Source organism: Petromyzon marinus, chromosome 28 (assembly GCF_048934315.1).
Source record: "Petromyzon marinus isolate PM22_M1 ecotype Great Lakes invasive population chromosome 28, UKy_Petmar_22M1.pri1.0, whole genome shotgun sequence".
NCBI classification, from domain to species: domain Eukaryota; kingdom Metazoa; phylum Chordata; class Hyperoartia; order Petromyzontiformes; family Petromyzontidae; genus Petromyzon; species Petromyzon marinus.
The window spans coordinates 3,840,133-3,855,192 of NC_133694.1; the positions used below are offsets into that span (position 1 = coordinate 3,840,133).

The window sequence follows — 15,060 nt, forward strand, 5'->3', positions numbered from 1 at the left end:
AGTACTAAGTCATGTTTTGCAGAGGGGTCAAATACTTATTTCCCTCATTAAAATGCAAATCAATTTATAACATTTTTGACATGCGTTTTTCTGGATTTTTTTGTTGTTATTCTGTCTCTCACTGTTCAAATAAATCTACCATTAAAATTATAGACATCATTTCTTTGTCAGTGGGCAAACGTACAAAATCAGCAGGGGATCAAATACTTTTTTCTCTCACTGTACATGTCTGAACCAGACCTGGGTCCTCTCCCCCTGAGCCAAGCCGCACTGACCAGCGTGGTGAAGTACATTGTCGAGTGACCTCCACGTTCCTCATCCAGCAGTGGATTGACAAAAGGGGTTGTGCGAGAAGTGTGTATTTTATTTTTTTTGCTATCGGAGTGCAAGCGCCGTTAGGTTGAACCACACGCGGTCAGGGTCACTCACGCAAAGCGTCACGGGTCCGCCCCAACACAACCGTGCATTTGTTTCACTCACGCCTTAAAATAAATAAGAGATAGCTCCCAGCGTATAAATAGACTCGCACCGAGCACAGTTGCATGCGTGTCCTCTCAACATATCCCGCAAACAAATTACACACACACCAACATTACATAAACACGAAGGCCCCCCCCCCCCCCCGCATTTAGCCGGGCATAAGAACGATGGGGTGAGCACTGTTAGCGAGCACCTATTAAGGTCCACGTTCCAAGCGAGGGGACAGCGTGAAGCCCACGGCACTAAGGCGAATTGGCCACCACGTTGGCGAAATGTTCACTACCCCGCCTGGTATACTGGAGGTCGTGGGTTTGATCCGAAGCTTGACGCCAATATATTTGGAGTTTGCGTGTCCTCCCCGTGGTCGCGTGTATTTTTCTCTGGGTCCTCTTGTTTTTCCCTCCACATTTATAAAAATGCGTTTAAAGTATTTGACTGCTTTTAATGTTCACATGATGAGCCACTTCGTTGAGCTAGCGTTTGTGGCCAGGTCGCTTCTGAAAAAGAGCTACATAGCTCAGTGGGCCTTACCTGGTAATTTTTTATATAGTTTATAGTCTCACTGCCGGGGGTGTGCTGATACATCGATTCATTTATATTAATAGACGGTTCTTAAGCTCACAATAGCATGCATTGCAACACATGTGGAGATGACCCAGGACAGAGAGGAGTGGGGAAAGCAAGTGAAGGAAGTCGAGAAATAGTGGGGAAAGAGGGTCTAGAAACCAGACCCTACATGAGTAGGAGACAATGCAACGGAGAAGATATGTTGTTGTAATGGGTTTATGTCACCCCTGCGGTCACTCACCAACCCGCCCTGACCAGCATAGTGAAGTATGGTCAATTAAGCCCCACGAACCGTGCGACACAGAGAGGCGCTTATCCATTCAGCGGTGGATTGACAGCAGGGCTGTGTGAATGATTATTGTTTTGTATGAGCACACGTGTTGTGACATGTGTCACGATGTAAAAAAAAAAACGATCGTTGAATCACGAGCCGTGATTCGTGACAAATTTATGAAATCTCCACGGGCGGTGAATCGTTGCACCTCTAGCGTGTGATGGCACAGTGTTTGCACCCAAGTTAAACTTATAAGAGTAACGTCTGTTTCGATTATGATAATTTTAGGAAACAAGTTTTGCTGTCTGGCTGTTTGGCTGGATGAAGGCCACCGCTTATGCTGTACCGGTCTTGTGGGGGGAGGTTGCTTGACCATTGCTTGACCACGCTGCTCGGCGCGGATGTGGTGTGACTTGAGGGGCAGCTACAACCTGCTCAGATGTCGCTCATCGCTGATGCTAGCAGTGGAATCAAACGGGGCGGGGGGGGGATCATTGGGCTCATGACGCAGCGTGGCCCACTCGCACCCTTCCACTGTGTACACGGAAACTTTTAACGGACTTACACGTGCGATGAAAACACTGCGATTCGTGCAAATGCGCTCGTACACATATAGCCTGTTTCCGAGGGCCGGATTGAGTTTTATGGGGCCCCTGCCTGTTATAGTATTTGGACATCCCTCTTTGGTATGATATTCAATTTCTTCCTTTTACCGTTTCATCACCACCCAATTCCAAACTCTCCGTAGTTATTCGCCCACGTTACTTTGGTCCGTGCCTTTACACGTGACACACGAACGGTAATAGCCAAATCAAAGTTAGAATGATCGAAAACCCGTCTTTAATTTCGCCACGTTCCTGATACTAAATGCACACAGCGATGCCGTGGCTTAATTTAATATCCAAACAATTTCGGTGAGAGGAGAGAGACCCTCGCCAAGGCAATCCCGCGCTTGTTTTTAAGACTCAATTCACAAATGTCCTTCCTATAGCAGTCGTTCCCAACCTGTGGCCCTCCAACCACTGGTGGCCTCCGCAAGGCCGTGGGAAATTGTTTGTGGGGAAGCCCTCGCAGAAGACGACCATTTAAAGCCATTTTTATATTGAATTTTTTAAAATAAAATCTCGCAATTGGCGAGTTGTGGTCCGCGAAAGATTTTTTTTTATGGTTGATAGTGACCCGCGTGGCCAGAAAGGTGGGGGTGGGGATATCCCACTACTGACCTATAGGATGTATCACAAGTGCTACAGAATTACATTTAAACCACTGTGAAGCGGTCTACGGTAGACTCTTGATTCATAATAAAGGTTTTTGGGTTAGATCGCGTTATTTATAAATGTGTCGTAACCCTCCACCACCCAACACGGCCAATCAGCAAAAAAAGTGTCACGTTGACAAAAGACAAATAATTCACTACTTTAGCCCACCGGTGTGTTGTCTTTTGTCAAGGTGACACTTTTTTTGCTGATTGGCCGTGTGGGGTGGTGGAGGGTTACGACACATTTATAAATAACGAGATCTAACCCAAAAACCTTTATTATGAATAATATAAAATTTTGATTTAAAGCTTTCGTGACTGCAGTAATTAATATTCTTAGTTCTTTCGGTAAAGTCACGTTGAAGGGAAACAACAAAATAATAAAATATATATAAAACAATAAAATTTCTCACGACGTTTCGACCATAACACAAACGGTCGTCATCAGGTTTGCATACATTTATTTATTTTTAAACGGTGTATTTATACCGTGTTTAAGGTCTGCTTTGTGTTCACAAATGCGGTCCGAGACATGGCGTTTGGTTTCATTGTAGGTAGGACCAACACCTCGGCCGTGGCAGATCATTGTTATAATTCAGTAGGCTCACATGACATTGACTTTTCCAAGACAGAGGTTCTTTGTAAGCCATCTGGCTAACATGAGAGATTCGTTCATGAGGCTATCCACATATACAAGCACAGAGACAATTTCAACCGAGAAGATGGATTCTGGCTTAGCAATCATTGGAAAGATTTGATAAACCATTTCAGGTCTTAATTGATTGTTCACGCTTAAAGTGGCTTTCAGACAGCATACATTAAATTTTTCGTCTCCCCCCTCATCTTTTCAGAACATAGATGGACTAGTCCTTCTAAATAAACTGCCAAATCGCTGCGCGTGGCGCTAACGGTTTTTTTAATAAATAAATACACTGTTTAAAAATAAATACATTTATGCAAACCGACACACCTGATGACGACCGTTTGTGTTATGGTCGAAACGTCGTGAGAATTTTTATTGTTTTATATATATTTTATTATTTTGTTGTTTCCCTTCAACGTGACTTTACCGAAAGAACTAAGATATGAATAATATTGGTCGCAAAAGCCTACGTGTTAAACTGAGACTCTTGATTACCCGCGCAAATGATGGGGACAGCCGTGGATAATAAAAAATTGTAGATAATCCATAAATGATCGGATAAATCACTAGAAATGAAGCACACCTGGTGATTTCGATTGTTACTCTTTCAATACTAAAGATCGATCGATCAATGCGCGTGCTCAGTGAAAACACTATCCCACTCTCGCGAAGAAGACTCCGCCCACTAAGTGGATGACAGCAGAGCCACGCCAATCAACATCAATCAAACTCCACACCCACTGTCGTAAAGATATGCAACTACTGTACTGTAGTGGCGATCACGTCGATTTCGGATTAACCGGAGCACATATTGGTCCGCTTTAGCGCGCGACTTGAAATATTCCCAAGAATAACAATGCATAACTCTCTTTAGATTATAATTTTGGGCTTCAGGGAAAATCCGTGAGTCATTAATTTGTCAATCTCAGTCTACTATATATATTTATTTGGGGGGGAGGGGGGGCAGTGGGGATGGGGGGGCTCAGGGCAGCAGGCCCTGAAGCCCTGGCGGTAACCCGGCCCTGCCCGTTACCATGGGGTGGGGAGGTTGCGCTGAACACACAATACTTTGCTTTCAACGAGACGCGAAAGGCACCACCCTTTGCGTTTCCATGATGCACGACGTCGGCCTGCATCCCAAAACAAGACGGGCGGTGGCTGAGCAACGCAAAAAATACATGGCCTCGCACTCCCCCCCCCCCGCCCCCCCCCCCCGCTCGCCCTGTACGAGAGGAATTATTTGGTGATGCTGTTGTGTTGGCGCACAGACACCATTGAGAGGAAAACTCAACTTAACATTGTTCGTCGAAAACACTTGCGTGGCATTCACAGAGAATGCATTTAATAGGTGAGGTTTCTGGCAAAGGCCCGTCTTCATCTCACGTGAATGGAGAGGCCAGAGAGATGGTGGATATTAAGGTTTGGAGACTGAATTTTACATAATTTGTGTGTTTAGTTTGTTGTCCTTCCCCACACCTCCGACTAGCACGGTTGGCTACGTACCGTGCAAAAGAAAGTCAACATACATACGGACTCCAATAATCAAAAAGAAAGGCGACTAAACCAACTAATTTATATTGCAATATGACGTTGCCATCATATTGCAATGTGGGAAGGATGGTTCTCACCGTGCACTCGGCTTTGCGACACTACGATGGACCGTACGATATCAGATCCTCGATAAATATCGTATCGTCTGTTGAGCAAAATATCGATACAATCACGATTATCCCAGCCGATTAGTCTTTGTAGATTTTATTTTCTGATTTCACGTGCGATGAAATATTTTTCGGGAAATAAAACGTGCGTTTGTTACCTCTTGAAATATATGTATGAAATAATACTGGTAGGAACGAAGTTGTAAACTGAGTGTACCAGCCTGCAATAGATTAATGTGTCCGTCCGTCCGTCCCCTTTCAGAAGTGAAATCTCGTGCTGTTGGGTGTAAAATCAGCAATAGACAGCGCAGAGACTTGTCCTACCAGCCCACCCTGCAGGGACCTGTTAAACACAACCGATACTTTGCCAAACGTTGTCCCAGAGTGATCGCGGCATGGTGGTCGTTATGTGTCACCGAATCTTCGTGGTCGATGCAATAGATTTAAACCGGGTAAGGGGCCGTCCATAAATGACGTCATGCACCTGGGGGGGGGGGGGGGTCAGACATTTGTGACGATGTGTGACAAGAGGGGGGGGGGGTTGAGAAATGTGACGTCACATAAAAATGCGCAACTTTAAATAAACATAGAAAACACGTGCTACTTAATTAAATAGACTTTTTAATAAATGTTTTCTCCTACAACATCAAAGTGCAGCGGCACATTAAATACGCACTACAATGACATGTGGCGAGACAATAGTTTAAAGCGATTTGAAGCATGTTTTTTTTGGGGGGGGCGCAGAGCTTTGTGATGTCATATTTGAGGGGGGGGTCTGACTTTTTGTGACGCCGTGTGACGAGGGGGGGGATCAAAAAACGTCCAAAATCGCGTGACATCATTTATGGACGGCCCCTAACTTGACATTTCGTACACGAGAGACTGAGAGGCCTCGATTTAAAGCTTTCGTGACTGCAGGGATTCATATTCTTGGTTCTTTCGGTAAAGTCACCACGTAGAAGGGAAATCATAAAATAGTAAAAATAAAACATAATAAAATAAAATTCTCCCGACGTTTCGGCCACAAACAGCAGTGTTCATTAGGACGCTGTCTTTCCGGCAGCTCTGTTTTTCACCTGAGGACGGCTGCTTGCGTTGTAGCCGAAATGTCGTGAGAATTTTATTTTACTGGTAGGAACGAAGTTGTAAACTGAGTGTACCAGCCTGCAATAGATTAAGGTGTCCGTCCGTCCGTCCCCTTTCAATACTTTAACGAAGTTAAATCTCGTGCTGTTGGGTGCAAAATCAGCAATAGACAGCGCAGAGACTTGTCCTACCAGCCCACCCTGCAGGGACCTGTTTTATTGTTTTATTTTTATTATTTCCCTTGTACGTGACTTTATCGAAAGAGCCAAGAATACTGGGAGGCCTTTTAAGCCTTCGTCCTCCACCACCTCGTCACGTCTGACGTCACCAGGTTTAACCAATGAACGAGAGCTTCATCTGTGAGTCACTTGAAGGCCATGTGACGGCTTTGCGTGCCACCATCTGTTCACTCTTCTTGGCAAATTACTGAAGCAAGTTGCCTGACTGCCTCACGAGAGGGACAAATTAAGTTTACTTAACGTCAAGGACAATAAGAAGGGGTCGCTGAAAGAGATGTGTTAGACAATCAGAACTCTGTTTTGTCTCTCCACATGTAAATAAAATGTTTAAAAATATATATTTTATATATATATAGTTTTAGGCCAGACACCCATGGCTATCCGCATGAGATATTATTTATCCGGCAGCATTTGTTGAAGCAAGCAAACTCTGGACCGGTTCAACATTCTGAGTCACATCTACAGAAACAGACTCGTGAGTAGTTGAGAGAGGGGGGGGGACAAAAAAAGCAGCAACTCATCCATAGAAATGATGTTGCTCTCCATTAAGCGCATGACAGTATAACATCCAATATCTGTGGTCCTGGCTATTTTGACCTCGCGCGCAATGCTCACGTTTCTATAAGAATCTATTTACAAAGGAGCCGCGGTCAGCACCCTGCGTATGAGCTCACGGGTCCGGGGGTGGACAAGTTAATGAGTGAGCTGAGTTCCCCCGATTTGAACTCTTCGGTACGTGACACCACGAGTGGTCCTGTGGTGACCGATATGTGGGGGCTGCTATCCGTGGAATGGATCGCAAAACGATTTCCCCCTTGCGATAACCCCAACATCTTTCTCTCAGTCCCGTTGTGTTTCTCTCTCACATGCGTGCGTGCCCGCACGCGACCGAGTGCTGATTATAATGACCGTCGTCGACTTGATCGCGAAATATCGTCGCAACCCTGCAAACACAACTCATCCACCTCTCGATTTGGTAAGATCATAACAATTATAGGTGGAGGTAAAAGATGTTGAAAATTCTGTTTATTTTTGTACGCGAAAAATTGTTTTCTGTTTGAGTTATTGCTTAAAAATTGTTGTTACAAATGCGTTTTTCTATTAAAAAAGGAAAACGCTTTAAAGTGAATATGGCTGCTTCAAAATACCCATAATAAGTAATATTAAAAAAAATACGCTTTAATGAAATGTAGTAATGGAATGTAGTACTAGTAATGGAAGAACACGACTCCAGGAAGTGGCCCCGAAGCTTTCCATAACGTAAGGGGCCCGTGGTGATTTACAGCCAACGTCAGTTGAGCGTGGACAATTAGACCCAAGCCGAAACATCTAACATATAAAAAATATTGCTTAAAATATATTTTATTTTTAATGATAGAATATAGTATTGTCATCAGTATGACATACGTATACCAAGTTTGCAGTCGATACCACATTGGGAAGTGGGTTAAAATTGAGTTACAAGATTTAAGGATGCAACAGAGTGAGTTAAATAAAAGCGTGTAAAATTAAAATTGTCTCCAATGAAGTGTTTGATGCTGTGCAAATGCTGTTTAAACGTTCTTGAACTCAGAATTGGTTATACATGTGTGCATTATGTGTTGTACGGTATAGTACAGGTACTGTACGTGGTTTTCTCTATATATACGTATTTGGATTGCTAGGTATAAAACAACATTTCCCTAAGTTACGGTCACTATCCCTACCTTATTCCATTTTTTCTTACGGTAGAAATCGCCCCGCTTTGCGTCACATAGGCAATGTTTACATTCTTGTGGGGGAGAAGTCCCCGTTATACAATCGTTTCGTTCTAAGTCGTAATTTTCCAGTCCATAACCCCCGACGTATATCGGGGAACCCCCTTGTATTCATTTGGGCAACTGTTGGTCACGGCTCTCTGGTGGATCAAGAAGCCTGTGAGATCCATCAGCTTAGCGCGGTTGGCTACGTACGGTGTGCGAAAGAAGTTCGACATCCATCAGAATGGATGTCAGTGCTTGGTGGATTGGCCACCACTGAGCTAAACAAACTCCTTCACCTGCCAACACCCGCCACCCCGGCAGAGTAAGAGGGCGCTCCCCACGTGTCTCTCCGTGACTTTCACCGTAGAATTGCTCGGCGGTGGAGTCTAAACTTAGGGTGTGAACAATAGCGGCCGGCCGGTAAACAAGCCGTGGGGCCGAGTCAGAAGGGGGGGCCCGTGCTGCTCGCTGCTCAGGGGAGCAGGAGACCAGAACTGAGAGACGAATGGAAAGTCGAACTACAAATATCACGGCCGTGATACAGTTTGCAAACACACACACACACACACGTATAAATACGCGTCGCGGGCTAAATGCACCCGCATCTGTAGAGGACCGCTTCGCGGGAAGCTCCGTACGGTTGTTAACTTTGTCCGCCTCGTTCGCTTAAGAACGGTGAGCCAAAAGAAAAAGGCCCGAAACGTTGCGACGGTCTCCTGCCTTGTCCTGACGCCGCTTGTGCGTAAGTACGTATGCTGAGCTTGTTTTGTGCCGTGCATAGCTAACCATGCTAATCGGAGGTGCAGGGGAAAGACAACGAACGAACCAAAGAGTAAAGACAACGAAATAAGTTTTAAATCTTGATTTAAAAGTACATAGCTCCAGTGGCTTCTTAATATCGGAAGGAAGAGCATTCCAGACGGCCGCAGAAGCGCATCCGAAAAGCGTGCGATTCGGTGAACCGTATTTGCCGCCTCCGCTACAGATCTGCGGGACGAGGAGGAGGAGGAGAGGGAGAGCCAGGACTTTGTGGAGGAGGCTCGACTCGTGGTGTTTCCGGAGCAGCTGGAGATTCGGCTGCCCAACATTGAGGAGCTGCCGGCCATGGTGAGTGATCGGGCAGGGCAAGGAGGCTGTTTCGGGGAGGAGTACCGCAAATGCTGAATTCCCGCAATCGCTTCGTCGTCATTGTCAGACACGGTCAATCCACTACTGGAGGAATGCCTCCCCAAGTCGCCACCATCCCCTCGTAATCTTGCGGTGTAAATATTCAACTTGCCATCTCTCTCGTGCCTCTCCCCCCCGTTCTCACCTTTGTGTCTCTCCCATGTCCTTCACATCTCTCACCCATAACTTCCCTGCGTCTTCTCCCCCACTGTGTCTGCTGTGTCTCTCCCGCTCGTGTCTCTCCCCCCCCCCCCCCCCCACTTATCTTCTCCACGTCTCCCTCATGTCTCTCCCTTTCGTATTTCCCCGTGTCTCTCCACTGCATCTTTCCCCCGTATTTCCCCTCCACGCCTCTCCCCCATGTCTCCCCCTCGCCCCACGTCCCCCCTGCGTCTCTCCCTCACGTCTCTCCCCCGCCGCGTCTCTCGCCCCCCAGGTGTCCATCGCGTGCGACTCGGTGCTCAGGGCCGACACGTCGGTGCGGACGCTGCTTTCGGAGCCGTGGGACAAGGAGTTCCGTCAGGTGTCGCGGCACGCCGAGACGCTCAAGCAGCAGGGCGCCGAGGTCCGCGTGCCGCCCCGGTGAGTCCCGCACCGTGCTCCCCGCGTCACCACGACCGCTGAACGTCCCCTCCACGGTTACCGACAACCCCCACCCCGCCCTCTGTCGAAGCGCCCTCTCAACAGTTGCTCTGTGGATTTTTTTTCTCCCAGTGAAGCAAAAAGATTTGCTAACAAATCTAAAGTAAAAAAAATCAAGCCCAGCGGCCGAGGGCGACGCACGCCCAAGTCCAGTCCACAGCGCTTGTCAGAATCTCTATTTTTTTTATCTTGGAGAAATCCGATGAGCTATGAAGCTCTTTTTCACAGATGTCCAGTCGGGGCGGGTCAGAAAATTACAACGCCTAACAATACAAAAACTGAATTGGAGTGCAAAGTTTTAGAAAGTAAAGCAAAATCACCGACAAAAAATAAATACGTAAAACATACGTAATGCATGTCAGGTCAAAGTGCAAAAGTGCACCAATTCCCAAGCTTGGGCAATGCGGCAAAGCAACAGCAGCGCCAGGCGACGGGCAAGACACCCGCACGGTCCCCCTCGACGACATCGCGACGTTGCGTGCGTCCCCGTCGCCAGGGGCTGGAAGTGCGAGCAGTGCTCCGTTCGCAAGAACCTGTGGCTGAACCTGACGGACGGCTCGGTGCTGTGTGGGCGCAAGTACGTGGACGGCACGGAGGGCAACGGCCACGCGCTGCAGCACTTCCGCACCACCGGGCACCCGCTCGCCGTCAAGCTCTCCTCCATCAGCCCCGACGGCGCAGGTGCGAGAGCGTTAGCGTGGCGAGGTGGTGGGAGGAGGTGGTGGGAGGGGGGGGGGCAGGAGGAGGGGGAGGCAGGAGGAGGAGGGGGGTGCGAAGGAGGGGAGAGGAGGAGGGAGGAGAGGAGAAGAGGGGGGAGAAGGAGGAGGAAGGGGAGGAGGTGCAATTAATCGGCGCACCCCTTCCACCAGTACAAATATCAGAGCCATGGGCGACGCCTTTTTATATATGGGAGGTGGATAATGAACTCCATGGTGGGGGGTGGGTGGGGATAGAGTTGCCACCTGTCCAGATTTAATCCAGGCAGTGTTACACGCGGACACTCCGGGAATTGGCATCTGCGTTTGGAGTGGCAGGAATTGATTTGTCACCAAGATCTGTGACCGGTATTGTGGTGAATTTCATTACAGCGCACCCGCGGTGTTGATAGACCTTGGCCGACTGTTAAATACTTCTGTGGGAGAGGTAGCGACTGTCGGTGGGGGGCATTAAAGGCGGGGCAGGGGGGGGGGCAGCAGGGGGCGAGGGGTGGGGCAGGGGGAGTGTCAGGGTTTGGAGACCATACGGTTGAGGCTGAGGTGGCTCCGTGGAGGTTAAGTAGGAAAACTTTGCATGGAGAAGCTGTATTCTGAGGTTACAGGGCACGGGTTGGCTTTGCTTTGACACACGAAGGGGAAGGCGGATCGTGTGACGGTCGCCACCGCGTGTCCGTGCGTCTGTGCCCCCGCGTGACCCCTGACCCTGATTCGGGCAGACGTCTACTCGTTTGACGAGGACGAGATCGTCATCGACCCCAAACTCCCCGAGCACCTCGCCCATTTCGGCATCGACGTCATGTCCATCTCGCAGGAGGTACGTCCGTCATCGACGCTCGGCGCCCCACCCACCACTGCTTTCACCGGTGACTCTCCGTGTCCACGTGGGTTCCCACCACCACGACCCATGGTGGAGCATCAGGAAACAAAGAAATCTTCTTTTGGGACCCTGGCAGAAAGCAAAAGGAGGGAGCACCGTCCCTGTTTCAGAGAACGATGATGCCACCCAACTTCAGGGGTCACCTTGGGAGGCCTCTTTTTATTCCCACGCTCGGGGCTAGACCCTTGTGTGGGCTCTCACAGCCAACAGCGCACCACCCTGTGGCTGAGAATGACCCAGGTCGGATGACACCACAGAACTCGTGACAATATTGCTCAAAATATCCACGTTTATCGGCTGCCTCCGTCCCTCTCTCTCTAGCTGTCCCAGGTTGTGGTGCAGGCCCTCTGGGGGGTAGCCCCCCCTATTATAAATGTGCAAACTCCGAGTGAGATGACAGAAGAGATGGCGAGACGAGAGATGGCGGCAGCGTAGTAGCCACGTGACGAATGTGTGGACACGATGATGGAGGGATGAGAGAAGAAGAGAGGTGCAGATGAGACAGATGTGGTGGCATGACACAGATGTAGATGACACACATCGATGTAGTGAGATTTGAGAAGACAGATACATACAATTGAGATGAGAGACATTGTGTACATTGTGTACTGTATGCGTGTTGAACTTCTTTTGCACTGCACGTAGCCAATTGTGCTAATAGGAGGTGCGGGTGAAGGACTGCAAAATTCGACAGAATATTGAAATGAGAGGTTTTAATTATCAATGGGACCTTTTTGGCAGTATCAAAATTATGAAAAGAAAGTGTATATTTGGTGGTTCATCATCTTAACACTTGTTTTATTGCCAGAAAGGGTAAAAACTATTCTTGTTTTTAAAAAAAAAAAATTATATATCGTTTTTTAAAAATAATTTCAGGTGATATTTTACCCATCCTTGTGTTTCACAAACCAGGTGGGCGTGGTGGTGTTGGTGAGGTGTACTACTGGAGCCGCTTGGGTCCCTCAGCTTTTGCTTAGCGTGCTTATTTTTTCCCCAGCTCCCTTTTTTTTTGGTTTTACGCCCAGCGCCGCCCGGAACTGCCTGTCCGCCGCTCCCCCCCCCTCCCCCCCCCCCCCCCACAAATCCCCTCCCGCGCGTGAAGGCCGAGCGGACGGACGGGGTGCAGGGCCCACCGACAGGTGAGTGGGCCGCCCTGCAGGAGGTCGGGTACAAGCTGAAGCCCCTGTACGGGCCGGGCTACACCGGCCTGTGCAGCCCTGGCCGGTGCTCCTACCTGTCGGCCCTCATGCAGGTCCTCTTCAGCATCAGCCACTTCCAGCGAAGGTGGGGGGTGGGGGTGGTGCATCCCCCATAGCTCCTCGCCGCGTCCTCCCGATTCTTCGCTCGCCTCCTCGCGTTGTTTCGTCTCCTCCGATCTCTCCTCTCAATTCCTCCTCTCGTAGGCATGCCATTCTCCTCCGACCCCCCCCCCCCCCCCACCCACCCCCCGTCTTTCTGCACCATCCCGTCCTGCCGTCTCCTCTCACGTCGTCGTCATCCGCTTTCGTCTCCTCGTGCGGCCCCCTAAAGTCTCCTATCACCTCGACTCGAATCTCGCACTCTGCGTTGCCGCGTTTCCGTTCCTCATCTCTCCTCGCTTCTTCGCTCCTCTTGTCGTCACTGCTTCTCGCTTCTATCTAGCACTAATCTCTCACCTCGGCGACCTCGCCTCTTCTCCCTTCATCGCTTCCGACCTCGACCTCCAACACAGCACCCGACTCTCATCTTTTTTTCCTCGCACTCAATTGCTTTTAATTTGTGCATCGGTATGTGTTTCCCTCCTTACACGTTGTTTTTAACGAAACTAATCGTTTTATCTGCGTCGACGATTTTGTTGTACTCCCATCGGCCCAGGTACGTCGGGAATCTGCACCGGATATTCGAAGAGTCGCCCCTTGACCCCACGCAAGATTTCAGCACGCAGATGTGAGCCTGGACTCACCGTTCAGCTCTCCATCGCTCACCCCGCCGTCTCGCCACCTTCACAAACTCTCACCACGTCCTCCACCACTCTCGCCACCATCACCGTTATCACCACCGTCACCGCCATCACCACGTCCTACAACTCCCACCACCCTCGCCACCCTCACCACCTGACACTGTGACCAAGTTAAATATTATTCACTGTTTCCCCTTCGCCTTCCTCTCACCCCAACACTGCTGTAGTTTATTTGCGAAACCTTATTCCACGTTTGAGCAAAACTTCCCTTATTTTAACGGTGTATTATTTTAAATTGTTTCAATTGCTGGCGGGGGCATGGAGAAAGACGCACAAAGAGAGACGCGGAGAGAGACACGGAGAAACACGGGGAAACGAACAGAGACACGGAGAGAGACACACGGAGTGACACACAGAGACACGGGCACACGCAGGCAGAGAGACATGGGCGGATACTCGGAGAGACACAAGTGTACAATGAGCGTAGGCCTCGTCACACCGCGCAGGTCGTGGAGGTTTTTTGACCATACTTCACCGCCACCGTTGCCGCAAATTGTACGATTAGCGTGCAACTGGTGGCAGTGGAGTCGCCGGCACATTCTTATTAAAAGATCTGACGGAAGTGAGCACAGCATGAAGATGGGGGACGACAGCCTTGAGGCCACCCTTTTAAACTGCTCTCGCATCGGATGTCTCAATTTGCTCTCTCCTCTTTTTGCATTTCCCCCCCCCCTCCTCCATTTCCAAAACGTCGCAAACCTCCAACCTCCTCCTGCGCTCTGCTCGCTGTCGACGTGGAATTCCTTCCGTTTCCCGCAACGTCTCTTCGTTTTCGTCGAATCTCCTCCACCTCCTCCTCGTCCTCCTCCTCCTCGCTCGGACCCCTGCTCCGACTCTCCGTCTGCCCGTCTCTCCGTTTTTCCCGCACGGCGCCGCGACCGCCGTGGCCTTCCCGCGGTTCAGGGCGAAATTGGGCCACGGTCTGCTGTCAGGGCTTTACTCAAAGCCTCCGCCCAAGTCGGATATCATAGAGCAGGTGACGAGAGAGGACATCAAGGTATTTTCGGCGACGTCTCGCCGGCTCCCCCTCTCCCCCTCCTCTTCCAACCCCTTCTCTCCACCGCCTCCTCCTTCGCACCGCCGCGGCTAACTCTGCACGACCGCGCGACAACTCGCGCATTCACGTCTCTTCTTTCTTTGATTCGTTCCGCCGCACGCGTCTCCCGCGCTCCAGTGTCCGCCCAGTTTTTTTGGCTTGTGACTGAGTTGATGTATTTATTTATTATCGTGTAGTGTAATCATTATTGTTATTATAACCCTTAAATTTAACGTGCACGCTGTGCTTTGACGTCCGATACGGGGTCTTTAATGTTCTAACGCGCGACGGCAACATTTGTGAATGTGCTCGTGAAGCACACCGTGCAGCTGATGGGTTTTGCTTGACCATACTTCACCATACTTCACCATGCCGCTTAGTCTGTGTGGGTTGGCGTGAAGTTGGGTGTGTCGGCCACGACTGATTACAGGTCACCGGGTTCATATCGCTGTGTGCTAACCGCTGCCCCACCACTCCCCCCCCCATCACCCATTGCCCAGTACCCACCCCTTCCCCCCCATGCTACTCGTCGTATAACACGTAGGCCTGAAATAAATGCCTGGGGAGACAAAGGCGGCAGGGCGAGGTGCCAACCGCAGGCGCCTCCTTCCCAGTAAACATTCCAACGTTGGAGCGACGTTGGCCCGACGTTCCACGTGCGCTGGGCGCATGCGCC

At 49.5% G+C, this 15,060-nt stretch overlaps 1 protein-coding gene across 1 annotated transcript in view; it reads left to right on the forward strand.

Moving 5' to 3' along the window:
* Nucleotides 1–15,060, forward strand: part of LOC116946920 (ubiquitin carboxyl-terminal hydrolase 13-like) — a 48,684-nt gene that overhangs the window by 16,319 nt on the left and 17,305 nt on the right. Inside the window, exons 4-10 of the mRNA XM_076070272.1 lie at nucleotides 8,933–9,054; nucleotides 9,551–9,696; nucleotides 10,253–10,437; nucleotides 11,189–11,286; nucleotides 12,452–12,633; nucleotides 13,204–13,275; nucleotides 14,252–14,345. Coding sequence (XP_075926387.1) covers nucleotides 8,933–9,054; nucleotides 9,551–9,696; nucleotides 10,253–10,437; nucleotides 11,189–11,286; nucleotides 12,452–12,633; nucleotides 13,204–13,275; nucleotides 14,252–14,345 — 899 coding nt within the window. The remainder of the gene's footprint in view (nucleotides 1–8,932; nucleotides 9,055–9,550; nucleotides 9,697–10,252; nucleotides 10,438–11,188; nucleotides 11,287–12,451; nucleotides 12,634–13,203; nucleotides 13,276–14,251; nucleotides 14,346–15,060) is intronic.